This window comes from Meleagris gallopavo, chromosome 13, assembly GCF_000146605.3.
Source record: "Meleagris gallopavo isolate NT-WF06-2002-E0010 breed Aviagen turkey brand Nicholas breeding stock chromosome 13, Turkey_5.1, whole genome shotgun sequence".
NCBI lineage: Eukaryota > Metazoa > Chordata > Aves > Galliformes > Phasianidae > Meleagris > Meleagris gallopavo.
Genome location: NC_015023.2, coordinates 16,119,398 through 16,134,104, shown reverse-complemented (window position 1 = coordinate 16,134,104; position 14,707 = coordinate 16,119,398). Strand labels below are relative to the sequence as shown.

The 14,707-nt window shown below is 42.7% G+C and overlaps 1 protein-coding gene across 1 annotated transcript in view; it reads right to left on the bottom strand.

Moving 5' to 3' along the window:
* Window positions 1–6,249, bottom strand: part of USP10 (ubiquitin specific peptidase 10) — a 34,561-nt gene extending 28,312 nt beyond the window's left edge. Inside the window, exon 1 of the mRNA XM_019619698.2 lies at window positions 6,157–6,249. Coding sequence (XP_019475243.1) covers window positions 6,157–6,249 — 93 coding nt within the window. The remainder of the gene's footprint in view (window positions 1–6,156) is intronic.
* Window positions 6,250–14,707: the final 8,458 nt, after the last annotated feature.

Genomic DNA, 14,707 nt, shown 5'->3' with positions numbered 1-14,707 from the left:
GCGGCCGGGCCGGCATCGCTTCCAACCGTCCGTGTCCACCGCTCTTCTCACGGAATCACAGAATGGCCCGGGCTGAAAGGGACTTCAAGACTCATTGATCTCCAAACCCCCTGCCACATGCAGGGCCACCAACCTCCACATTTAATACCAGGCTGCCCAGGGCCCCATCCAACCTGGCCTCGAACACCTCCAGGGACGGGGCACCCACAGCCCCTCTGGGCAGCCTGTTCTAACACCTCACCACTCTCATAGTGAAGAACTTCCCCCTGACATCCAACCTAAAAGTTACAGCAAATTACAGTTTAGCACTTAACTGTGTTTTTCAGAAATCAGCAAACCTACACTCCCTGATAAACATGAGCATCAGCTTGCAGAGCATGCCAAGCAACAATCAATGATGCCAACGGCAACTCACAAGGTAGAACAGGAATAATGCTTGGAGGAGAGCCTGGTCTTCTACGAACACCAGATTTGGGAATAAAGCTCTGTCATGACATCACAGAGTTGTGAAAATTTCCTATCGTAATGTTGGCCCTAGACCTACATTTAAAGATAAATAATCCCCAAGAGGCTTAATTCAGAGTTAAATCTGATCTACCTTCCAACTACCCTGCAGCGTATGCACAAGCTTCCTGCTCCAGCTCCCAAGAAGCAATCCTCTCTCTTTCCAGCAGTACATATTTCACATTGCATTTCTCCTGCTGCTCCCCAGATTATTTACCTTTAAAGAATAACCATCAACTTGGCATTAAGAGCACTCAAGGATCCTTTAAATAACTCGAAAGCCTGCTGGTGAACTCCATTTCTGCCACAGATGAAGAACAGTGTGAAAATACTCTCAAATTATGAATTTCAACTATCTTCCACCTGTAGCTAATATTAGAAAAGCAAATGGAAAATGACAGGCTCTCCTGCAGGGGACGGAAGAGGAGGAGACACTGTGGAACTCTTGGGAGAAGCAAATCCACCTCTACTACCTTTCCACTTCCCCACCACTGCTTCCAGACCTCTGCCTAGAATGGAAAAACAAGGCAGTAAACCTGGGGAGGACTGATGGATCTGTTCCATTTTGCAATTCACAATTGCAACCAAATCTGATCATATGCCAGACACATATAATACGTTATTAAACCTATCCAAATGTTGTAATTAAAGGTCCGGAACTAAACTCAAAACATTCTTATGTAATATAAAAAAGCTGTTACACACCAGAATCGGATACAACTACAGTTCTGAGCTCCTATTATCACAATATAAAGAGACCCTTCCCTTTGCCTCCCTCTAAACTAAAATTGTGACATACTAGAACATTATACAAACACTCTGCAGATGTAGTTTCTTTCAAAAGAAGTGTCTATCACTTTTCCAGTGTACTTTTTCTTTCCTACAAGCTGAGAGTGCTGGATGAGCCCACTGAAACTGGCAGGGATTGAATCCCCATGTCAAGTACATGCCTCCCAAAGTTCTGTCAAACACCTCTTTTACAGCAACACCCCCAGGATTTCTTAACAGTCATTTGAAACACCAATAAAATCAACAATAAAACTGAAATGCCTTTTAAAATTAATCCCTATAATTTGATTACAATAGTGTGAAATATGTCTGCATTCCAGCAAATTTTATGCCATTTTGAACAAAGAGTTCCATCAATAACATCATCTTTAAATCCTTGATGCTAACTGCATCTGTTTGTACCACAAGTTACAGAATGACAATTAAGAAAATAAATCCTCACCAAAAAAAATTTGTTTTCCATAGCACAGTAATAAAAGCAGAAGCACTCTTCCAGCTCTATAACTGATTGCCTTAACCAATCAAGCAACATCTTAACCAAGCAAACAAAAGCAGCGGAAACATAACTCATTCCAAAAAGGGGAAAAATAGTCTCAGAAGACCCCAAAGGATCACAGTGCCTGACCTGCAAACTCTTTCCATGTGGACTGCTGGGGTTTTTTTGCTGTGCTCTCCCTTAAGCACTTGCAAAACATTACCTCCTGCCTGGAATGCAATCCCTGCTGCTGTTCCAGTGCAGCTACACAAACCCTCTCCAGAGGAGCACAAGGAAGAGGAACACATTACACAGCACTTGTCCTAGAAAAGTGGGTAGAAATAGCACTGCTCATGCATCATTATCTTGGCATCACCTGTGCAATAAGAAAGCTAGGAAAATGAAGTGTCAACTCCTGCTTTCAAGCAGCATTAAATTGGCTTTCATCTGATAACCAACAGCTTCAGATCTTGCAGTCAAATTAGTTTCAATTGCAAACACTCCCACTTCAACTGCTTCTCCACAGGAGTAAAAAAAAAAATAAATTAAAAAAAATGCAGTTTTTACTTGCTGGTGGCAAGAAATAATTCAACTCCATCTAAGCAGAAGGCATAACAAGTAAAAACTAGTTCACATAGACAAACTATTCAGTTATTTCACTTATACCATAAACCACACAATCTTGCTCACGGAGATGTCTTTAATACTAAGTATGCTTTGTGGAAGTTCTCAGGATAAGCTGGAGTAGAGGAAGGAATTGAGCCTTGCAGACAGTGGTGGCAACAGAAAGCTGTGTGTGAGCACACCTGGGTGTCGTCAGTAGAGAAAATGCTCTTAAATCAGCCATTCCAGCAGTACATAAAGTGCTTCTCTCACACCTTTGCTTCATCCACACACTTGGTCAAGTTTTCTTGAAAAGGGAAAGACAATTTTTCTTCAGCTCTCCTTCCTTTTGAGGCTGAAATCCATTAAGTCTTATCTTAGCACATGGACCATCTCTTTTTTTGATACGAAGCCTTCTGATCTTTCAAACCCCATGAAAAATATTGCTAAGGTGCTTAAAAAACACAACACAAAATGGGCAAGCTCCTACATCCAGGAGCTAAGATCGACCACTGGCCGTCTTCACAGCTGTATCACAACTGTAAAACAGCAGTATTTTAGGCAAACAAGTTTCTGGAAAGAAAAATGCTACGCCTCTAGAAAGACTGAATAAAAAAACCCCAAAACTACTAGATATTAAATTGTCCGTTTTTGTAAAAAAGAACTACAGAAATAAGGTTGTTTTAGGGGGAAAAAAAGCACATAAATGCTTTTAACAGTTGAAAACCCAACGAATTGTGAGCAAACTTAGCCCTGCTTTAGACCTTTATCACTAGCCTGGAGCTTGGAACTAGAACATGAACAAATGCAGGCAGTGCCTGGAGAAAGATATGAGCTAGGTAAATGTAGGTCAGCAGAGACCATGAGTCAGTGCAACTCTGCCTTCCTACCATTTAAACAATCATAGGCTTAACAAAATAAATAAGAATGCCAACACTGCATGACTGTGCTCTCCCTTTTTTGTCAGTTAGGATTTCTTGGACCTTATTACAGAACCCCTACAGCTAAAGGAAATCTGGCGTTTTTCCACACATCTCCGACTAGTATGAACACAAGCTGACCAATTTATCATGAAGACTCTATTTCAAATATTCACAAAAGCAGAGCAGGCTGTGCCCTTCCATAACTACTAGCTTTCATCAACGATGTAACATTTTAAGTAAGAACAGCGCACTGATTAGTAATCATAAAGATATCTGCCAAAACTCTGTCATCTTATACCAAAACCAATTCTGTTCATGTACTCTCCTCTTTTTGTTACCAAAAATAAGGTACTTACTGGAATTCTTCCACTTCAAACAAACAGCAGCTGCTTCAAGGAATAACTAGGTTGAAGAAGCTGGCTATAGTTAGGGAGGAAAAGGTGGAGCAGAATAAAAATCATCCCATCACCTTACACAGACATCATTTACTTTATGAGAGCAGCATACCCTCCACACCCATGGGAAGACTCATTATCTTCCATCCTCCAAAGCAGGGCAGTTTCAGCAATGCCACCTCCATATTTCTCATTCACAGCTTTTCCCTCTGGAGATTTTTCTTCTGCAAAAAAGAAAGAGGCTCCAAAACAGCCACTACTTTACTTTTTAAGTAACGCTAGAACAGAGATTTTGTTTTTAATGAGAGCAATGCACTTTTATAATTTACTTGGGAACCCAAAGCAATCACCCAGTGACAGGAGAGCCACAGCTTCACTTCACAGAGCTCTTACTTCTTTGCTAACACCAGCTCCAAGCTGGCTGCTAGCAATTAGCAGGCATTGAGTCCAATGCTCTGCTTGCACTGAACACGTTACTGCATGAGTTTGCAAATTCTGAACTCTTCCAATAATGAAAACAAAAAATAATCTGGTTTGCTATAGCACAACAAGCACTGCAGTGTGAAGTTGGAACATGAAGTTGTTCTAGAATACAGCCAAACTACTATTTTGTTGTGAGACAGTCAAAACAACCTCTTACTAATTTCATCTAATACCTCCCAGCAGAAATGCCTCAGTGTTAGCCCTTGTTCTTCTCTGCCAGACTGTAATCATTAGGGCTGTAACCTTTGTGCAAGATACCTATAGCAGAACGAAGCTCTGAGTGCACAGTAAAATTGGTTTTACATCTGGAGAATGATGTTTTGGCCACATTAAATAGCAAATTGTCTTTGAACAGCTCACACTAGCCCACCCAAATTCCAGACATATGATATAAATTGGTATTTCCCTGAAGTTTACAAAAGCTTTATTCAGCAGGTATTTTAGCAACCGAGATTTTGGAAGGATCATTTCCAGCAAGCTTCTTTCCACCTGTGGAAGAACAAGCAGCACATGTGCTCTCCCTCCTACCAGCTTAAGTTTGTAGCATGGAGGAAGCAGCACATTCCAAGCCAGGCAAGGCAGGATGCCCGTGGCTACCAGAACAAAGGCAGGCTACCCTGGGAGGGCTGCTAGCCAGCCAGTATCAAAGGTGCTTGACAGAACCCAGGCAGCAGAAAGTTTTTCTTCTTCTGTGCTTATTGTACCTGCTCTTACCTCGTAAGCAACTCTTCTCCTTCAAACTTGCAATTTAAAATAAGAAGAACAAAAAAGCCAAACATCCAATACCTCTAAACTTGGGCAAGGTTGTTAAGGTTACTAAAGAATTTTAAAAAAAGGTAGAGCTATGGGAGGAAAATCTCCCCAGTTTTAAGAAATTAAATATGTTTGAATATAAGCACATTTTAAAGTGGTTTAAGGAGATTACAATTGGCTTGATGAGGCCAAGAAGGAGGAAACAAGTGTTAAATGGATCACAGGATCAGAAGTTATCAGTGGGGACAGCACAGAAGAAAAATAGAAAGAACTCATCTGTGCCTGTCAGACCACTCTCCTCTCCAAAAGCAGAAGCATCACCCAAAACTCTGGAACTGCACAAGTGCATGACTGTCAGAAGTGCCTGTAACCCAACCACAGCAGCCTGCATCTCAGCTCATGCTTCCTTCTCTTGAGAATTGCTCAAACAACCAATGCCCTTTACAATGCAGTTACAGGTGCTAACCTTGCAGACACTACCAGTAGGACTCCAGTGGCACACTATTATTTAAGGTGAGGAAATTACACCAAAAGGTTACACTTCTCAAATAGAGTGCTCAAATGCAAAGCTGCATAAAAATGAAGACAGGTTGTATCTTAAGTCCCATTCATTTGTGTGCATTCAATACATTCTTAGCTCATTTCTACTGTTCACATCTTCTCAAAGGAATAATACTTCACAGGATCGATACAGACTCATCCCAGGGGATGATGTTACACCAGGCACTGTTCTTCCAATTTGTCAAGCAAGCTAAAAAACACACTGGGTAATAAAGAAATGTGGGAAAAGAATAGACAGCTTCTTCACAACTGTTGTGGTGGAAAACTACAACCTATCCTTAACAGCAGCAGAGCTGAACAAGTTACCCACACAACGCTTTTCACAAGCAATTACTCAAGGTAGGATTTAAGGTGGCTAAGATTAGGCAAGGTAAAAATTAGCTGTCTGGACTCTAACCTGACAAGGAACACAGATTAACAGTTCAGTAGGCAACTGAGCCCACCCAGCAGGGCTGCTAGGACTCCTCTGAAGGCCTGGCATAGCATTCAGTGATGCAGGCTGTGATGCTGAGCACGTACAACTGTGGTTATGTGAGACTTCACCTGGGAAGTTTAATATGAACCTACACACACCATGCAAAGTCCTATCAAAACCACACCGACCACCAAAATAAGACAGTAAGACAATGCAGAAGCTAATGATACTCTGAGCCTACATAGGAATAACTACCTGGCAAGGCACCATGCTTTTAACAGTGGCAGTAAGAGAAAGCACTGCCTGACCATCAAAACCAAGTACCATCTGCTGCACTGCATTCTCCATAGGCACAGCTTTTGCTCTCCTCTTCCTCTTGCCATAATCCCAATCCAACCTCTTCTCCTGAGCCAGCACTGGCACACACTGAACAGATCAGCAAGATGATTCTCCTCAGACAGAGAAAGCTATGCAGGCTGCTTCTTTGTGCTGGGGGTGGGGATCAGAGGTGAGGAGCCTGTACAAAGTAAAAGATCCAAGAGATTGGGAGTGACACTTTGCCCTCTGCAGCTGCACACTGCCAAAAACAGATTATAACCTCACAGGGAAACGGCTGAAAATGAAACAGCAAGGTGGAGGAAAAAAAACCCACGAAGATCAGAAAATGACACAAGGTGTTCATTAAACATGCCTAACCACATTAAAAACGTTACCTCTCCAATATTTTTAAGCTCTCTAACTGTTGACGTTTGACAGTAATGGAGCAGAGAGGTTCTTACTCGGTTGTCTCCCTGCAGGAGCTCGGGTCCCTTCCATCAGCTCATCGGATGACAAATGTGCTGCTGGCAGACAGAAACTGAAGACACTACTATTGTTTTGATTCTCAGTACACAGGCAGCCATCCATCTCCTCTCCCATCCTGACATGTGAGCGGTGGCAGGCAGAAACCTGAGAAAATACAGCACTGCCCATGGCAGCAACTTCTATTTTGCAGGGGTACTGAAGTTAAAAAGAAAACTGGGACACCGTGAGTGTGCCACCTCCTTCAGGGACGGTTTAACTGCTTAAGTACTTGCAACACAATTTTATATACAAGACAGTTGTTAAAACAAATTCATAGACTAATATAACGCTACAACTAAATCACTGGATGCGACTATGGCAGCAGTTTTATGAGTGATAATAACCCTGTTGATATTAAAACCATTTTTAGGTAGCTTGTATCAAAAGAACATCACTGGCAGTGATGTAGCATCACGTCTTCCCTTACATGAGGTCTCCTGGTAGCATCCAGCTTTCCTGTTGCACAAATGAGCAGAACCAACCCAGCACCCCCACAGCCCTGCTCAGGCCCTCACCTCTGCAACCTCAGCACCTCCATCCTCTCCCCAGCACTGCAAAGGAGGTGAAACACTTTCAGGAGCCCCACAAAAAGAGCTGCGGGTGCCACCTGATCTGCAGTGCTGGAGCAGCCCAGCAGCACGCTGAAACCCAACCCTCACACTGCAACCTGCACACCGTGCATTTATCGTACTTTCCGCTTCCCAACAGCATCAATTTAAGCAGTTTTAGAAAGAATGCACTAATGTGAGTATATGTTGACTCCCTCAGTCCCAAATGCAGTAAAAAAGAATGCCTGGAAATCATAAAAGCATTCAGTAAATCAATCAGGAGCTCACGCTATTGTCTGAATGGGCTGTTTGGAAATACAGACAGAAAATACAAACCAAGTTTCCAATTACTGGTCTGCCATTATCAAATATTGCAATTTGGCTTCTCAGTGAGCAGATCAGTGTGTTTCTGAAACTTGAAGGCAGCCTTCAAAGATAACATAATAAGCTTTTGTGCACTAATCAAAGGCATATTTTAAGGGCCGTCATAAAATGAATTTGAAGCATAAACAGTAATAAAAAAAATTGGCACGCAAAGCAAACTGCTATTAAACACCTCAGTTCTCAGCTAAGCCTGAAGATTTTAAGCTACAAAACTCAGAATTCAGACCAACTGAAGTCATGCTACCGTGGGAATCCTGCATGCCCACACTGAAGGCAGCCCAACATACAGCCACGAGCTGCTGAGGGCAGCAATGAGATTTCCCCAACCCAGCACAGCCTCCAAGCACAGTACCAGCAGCACCACAAAGCACCCTAAAAACATCATGCACAACTGCCCTCCTCATTCCAGGAGTCAGTGCTGATGAGAAGTCTGAGAGATCTCTATTTTAAGGACGCAATTATGGCAAATAATGGCCTTGACATGACAGTCGTTAGCTCTAAGTGTAATACACACCCATCACCCTCATCCTCTCCACTTAAGACAACGTTGAAACACCAGCTCTGCCCTTTGCAGACCCTTTTGACACACAGCAACAGGAGTGACTACCTCAATCCAGGGTGATGCTGGGACATGGGTAAAATTCAGAAGCCTGAGAATGCCAACTTGTCAACATGGGCAAAGCCAACAGCTTTATTTCTGCTCTGAAAGCTGACAATTCCTCTTTTACCCTTTTTAGGATTCTGCTGTGCCAACATTCTTTGCCAGTTGCAAATGCAGGATGATAACTTTATGCATCTCACTATTAAAGTATATTAACAGTGCAAACAGTTTTACAAACACTTTCTTGTTGTCTCCTTTTCGTGATGACCTTCCATTATCTGCAATTCACAGAAGCTTAACCTGTGAAGGGATCGCAGCCTGTGATCACAGCTTATAGCCAAGAAAATGAATACAGAGAATTGCCTAAATAAGTTCTCACTGACTTTGTTTTTTGTAACCATTAACTACTGTGTTCCATAGAACCTTTTGAACAGTGGCAGCTTTAGTTTTGTATTCTGAAGGCAGCAAGAGAACAGCAAGTGAGGTTTTCCATGTTTTATGGACAGTTACAGCAGTTCTTTCTTTAGTAACAACCAGCTATTATTAGAGACCATATGATTCAATGGGTAGACCAAGGTTGACTGAACTCAAGAGAAATAGATTGTTCTTACAATTCAGCCATTAGCTTGTGCTGACCATGACTCTTTCTCCCTCTCTGCTCTATTTCCCCTCTCCTTTTATCACACCATGGTCCAAAAACACTGAGTATGATCAATCTAATTGTCTACTGCTACCATTGAGCCATGCAGTGTTTTCCATCTGCCTCTTCACCCACCCTAATTCTTGCAGCAAGATCCAAGAAGGTCAGTATCTCACCTCCACCTCCCCTTTATTCCTGCCAGCAGTTCCCCTACTCCCACTCTGTGAAGAGAGTTAGCACTGAATTCATTTCCCCCTTTAAAACTAATGTGATCCTGACCAACCATGCAGCAGGTGCTGCAGGAACTTCAGCAGAAAACCAGGAGAGAGAATCCCACATTTGGCACCACAGCACTGAGCAGTGCCTTTGCACAGAGGTCAGTGTGAGCGAAGGGCTCACTTCTACCATGTGACAGCAGGGATCCACTCTGCATCTCAGGGCTCTTTCCTGCTAATATCAGCTGGTTTTAAGCCAACCTCAAACACGTGTGTTTTTGCAACAGTCTAAAGAGCAAACTATATAAAGGTCCCAATAAGATAGCTATGTGCATATGGCAAAGCTGCTAAGCACCTACAACACTGCTAACATTACCTTGACACTGTAAGATCACTATAGGAAACATGTTGCTACACTACCCATGAAGGAATCCCAACTCCAACAAGACAAAACATTTTCATGACAAAAGCCTCTGCCTCTTTGCATGAAGGATATACGATTTCTGGGTTTTAAATTACACTTGTAAGTCCGCCAGCCTGCAAATTCGGTAGGGAGAAGCAATGCAGACAGCCCGTGAATCACTGCAGCAGGCTCTGAATGTGCAAAAAAACCATGCCTGCTGCACGGAGGGAATGCAGCACTGCTATTTCTGCTGCTATGCTCAGTTCAGTTCAAACAAAGAGGGAAAAAAAGAAGTCTTCCATACACAGAATTCTTCGAAAAAACACTTTTTAAAATGCATTTTTTCTCTGAGCCTTTAGAGATGTTCCTCTATCTAGCTCTTCACAGATAGGACGTTCTCCTCTTCCAACTCCAAGCCAAACCCCAATCATTGTATCAAACTGTTATCCAACCCTTAAGTGATTTTCCACTTTGTGCAAAGGTTACACACAGCGAAGCTGACCCACGTGCCTTTCTTCCCAAACCTAATCCCAAGACAAATAACACACAACGCTTCTTTAAAACTACCATACATTAATTCAAAAACAATACATCAAACGTTAACTTCTGTGATCATCCTTAAACCTAAGAATGCTTTCCTTCAGTTTGTGTCAACCTTTGTCAGGTTGCAGGTGTATGCTGTCAGTGAGCCTCACACAATCACTCGGTCAGCACTACTGTGATTTAAGCCACCTCCTGCCTAGCTATAGGTGAAAGAACCTGACTTCGTGATGTGTGCTGAGGATTAATAGATCATAGAATGGCCTGGGTTGAAAAGGACCACAACGACCATCCAGTATCAACTCCCTGCTATGTGCAGGGTCACCAACCAGCAGACCAGGCTGCCCAGAGCCACATCCAGCCTGGCCTTGAATGCCTGCAGGGATGGGGCATCCACAACCTCCTTGGGCAACCTGTTCCAGTGCATCACCACCCTCTGGGTGAAAAACTTCCTCCTAATATCCAACCTAAACCTCTCCTGTCTCAGTTTAAAACCATTCCCCCTTGTCCTATCACTACCCACCCTCGTAAAGAGCCATTCCCCCTCCTGTTTATCCGCTCCCTTCAAGTACTGGAAGGCCACAATGAGGTCTCCCCAGAACCTTCTCTTCTCCAAGCTAAACAAGCCCAGTTCCCTCAACCTTTCCTCACAGGAGAGGTGCTCCAGTCCTCTGATCATCTTAGTGGCCCTCCTCTGGACTACTCTAAGAGCTCTGCATCTTTCTTGTCCTGTGACCCCCAGATCTTACGCTGTCAAACAAGGAGAAAAAGTTCTTGACATTTTAAATACATTTAAGAACATTTGCAATTAAATTAAGCGTTAGGGAGTCAAATAAAGAATGAAAAGGACTAATGTATTTCAATGTTTTACTGCGAGAGACTTAGTGAATATATCACCATGAGCATTGGTATGGCAAAATCCTTTAAAAGTGTTTTAAAAAGAATCCACATGGCACCATTACTGGCAATAAGTTAAACCTATAAATCACAATTTCATAAATCAAAGTTTATAAATCCTATCTGAAATTATTAACTTCATTATGGAGTGTTTGTGCATATATATGTACATACATACACTTTTTTTCCACCATGAAGCATAACTCTTTGTTCCATAATCCCGAGTTGTATGTTTAATGATCACACATAAAGCACCTCCATGGAAAACCGCAGTTCCAGCATGTTTAATTCTTTGGAAATGAACATCTACATTGCTGAAATGGCATTAGAGTGACAAATGACTATAATCCAGTGGCCCAAGGCCAGCAAGTTCTATTACAACAGCTTTGCCCGTTTTGTATTACACAGCACGTTGTATATATTGCACAGCATTGCACTGAGCAGCAATCAGACAGCATAGTTTACCTATAAGCAAAACCCCACTAAAGTTCACAGCTATTTTACCAGCTATACAAATGGAGAAAGCAGCGTGACTGCACAACTGCCAACAAAAGTTTATTTATTAATAAGCAAGTAGTAGGTTCCACTCCAAAAATCTCACTATCAGTGCTATAAGTTAAAACTCACAGAATGTATAGGAGTGACTCACAAAAAGCATGGATTTCTTTCTATTATTTGCATGCTGCCACACACCCGCCACACACTTCCAAATTTAAGCTCTATGTCAGGTTTCCCAGACTTCCTTTTTAAAGCCAACCAGCCCACACTCACACGCCGTACTACAGGGATTCACCATTCACATTTCAGAGAGACAAATGATACCTCCTGGCTACCTAACTCAGCTCTTTCTGCAGCCTGAGCTCTGGGGAGCATGGAAGCCCAGGATGGCTCCATCAGCAACAGTTCTGGCAGCAGTACCTTCCCAACCAGTCCTGTGTCATGGAAGACGGGCTCCTAGAATGGAAAAAAGGAGCCACCAATCCAACTTCTTCGTCATCAGACCTTCAGAACACCAAAACTCAGCTGAGCACAACAGCAGAAGGCAATGCCCCTCCTGCAACACGCTGCGTTCTGAGTGCTCCCACCCAAGCCACAGCTTTCCATTCATTTTAGGAACTCGACCGACAGGATCCATGCTGCCCTCTCTTCCAACTTATCTTTCTGCCTGCAGGACATACGGCATGAGACACATCTGCACAGACACAAGGACAACACATGGAACTCCTCCAGCTGTAGAACTAGCCTTTTTTTTTTTTTTTGGTAGACGCTGATTTCCCAATCAACACCACTCACAAACCTCAGGCCATACACTGCAGAGATGATACATGCCTGCAGACTTTTTCACCCCTCCAGTGCAAGCTCCAGCCTCAGGCATCCCATAGCACCATGAGCAGAGCTGGCTGCACTCAGGAGCCAGGTTCCAGTTATTCTGGTTGCCAGGCCTGGGTGAGCATGAGCAGCTCACAAGCTTGTTCAGCTCCTTCTGAACACAAGCCCTACTGGTTTTCATTGGTGCTGGTTCTGGGGGCAACATGGGGCATTTCAAATGACACCGAGTTAATCTGACACCACCCGAACGGTGACAGAGCAAAACAAGCATAAATGATTCATTCTGCTACGGTATCCTTTCTTCTGCTTACCTTGTTTTCACAAGATTTGCAAATGAAGTGTCTGCATTAATGCACTCTATCAAAAGGATAGGAGAGAGGCTAAAACAACTCTTCAGTATTACCATTCCAAACAGGGAAACGTTTCAGTTTTTCTCTTAAACATCCTTCATGAGAAATGGTTTCCACTACGCTCAGCGTTAATCAGCTCCCCCTCTGCAGCACCACGCAGAACCTGTAGTGATACAACTGGTTTGTGTCTTGCTTGCCTCCAGAATTTTGAATACGCTCAGAATACGCCCAGAAAACCAACAGCAACACTTAAATATCTCATTAAATGATTATGAAATAATGGCATGGAATACAGACGTACGAGCAACCGGCATTATCTGAACTGTGTTACCTCACTCTGATGCGCCTGCAGACTAGCTGGCCGTCCACGTTTAATCCCTCCTTTGAAAATATACTATAGGGTCATGTTCCATGAATCATCTGTTAGAATGTGCAAAGCGACCAACAGAGTGCTTGTGCACACTGCTATACGAACCCATCCATTGGCAGAAATCCTACAGTGCGTTTTAACTATTTAGAGAGACTTTTCATTCACGTGGCAGAGCAAACATCTCAACAACGGTGTGCTCCAATGAATCACATGGGAAATCTCTGGCCCAGAATGCAGCATTGTGACACAAACAGAGCAACTAAACTATAGAATTGTAGAATGACCTGGGTTGAAAATGACCATCTAGTTTCAAACCTCCTGCTATGCACAGGATCACCAACCACCAGGCTGCCCAGAGCCACATCCAGCCTGGCAATGAATGCCTCCAGGGATGGGGCATCCACAACCTCCTTGGACAACCTGTTCCAATGCATCACCACCCTCTGAGTGAAAAAACTACGTGGTCTTGTGCTTAGAATACAGCACTTCAGCAAAACAATTTCATTTTTTCTACTAGTCTTCAATACTACCATCCTAAAATAAAAGAAAACATGTAAAACTGCTAAGCTTATCTCCAGATTTTCCATCCCAGAGACCAGAACATTACTACCTTCCTTCAGCAGAATAGCAGTGTATTGCTCTAGTATAGATATCCATTTGAACCTCTCTTGCATCACATAAATAAGCTGTTCAAATTAGAGGGGAAAAAAGAAAAATAATGACACAAAACATTAACTGTAAGATAACTGACAGATTAAATTCATAAATAATTCAGGAAGTGAAACTGCAATCCTTACAAGACCAAAATATCTCTTTTTACCTAAAAAATGCTTTGATTTAAAATAGACAGCACACAGCAAGTTGCTACTAAAGATGAACATACCATCTACTTTTAATTGCAGCTATGCAGTGCTTCACCCTAAACCAAATCACGAGCTCAGCTCTCCTCTTTCAATTCAAGGTACAGCAACTTAATTAAGTACAGACACAAAAATTTCCTTTATTCTTCTAAATTGAGAAAAATCTGCAACAAAAATGTCAGTCTTATCGAAGCGATACAGACACTGCCTGTGCTGAAGGGAGAGAAGGCAGTGAGCAAAAAAGCCTCTGCTTGGGACATTCAATCTTTTTGATATATGCTGCATTCTAATTATCATTAATTAGGGCACACGATGTACAGAACTGTGCTTCCTCCGGGTTGAAAAAATAGCTAAAGGATAAGAAATGTTGCAATTCCAGGCCATCAGAGTGCATTTGAAACAAACTCCAGACACACGGCTGCCCTGAAAACACCACCTACCAGAGCCAGGTCCTGCCCCTTTGCTCAAGCATAAAGGAAGCTGGACAAGAAATACCACGAATACAATTTTCACCAATTACACGCTTTACTTTTGAGGAAAAAATCGGTCAGTGCTGCTAACACACAACTCCACTGTGTGCACTGCAGTCACCCCGTGTTAAAGCACACTACACCAGATGATGCATCGATGTGTTTCAAACGCTCCAATTCCACAGAAGAATTCCCCACCGGAAAGCACGTGCTTTAACAGCAGGATTCATTTTAAATGCCAAGTTCCCTAAACTTTACCATTCACCAAAACCAAACTCGCTGCGAGTTCACCGTAAGCGCACCGCAGCGCACCAGACGCTGCCTCTGGTCGCGTGGAGAAAGAAAAAAAAAAAAAA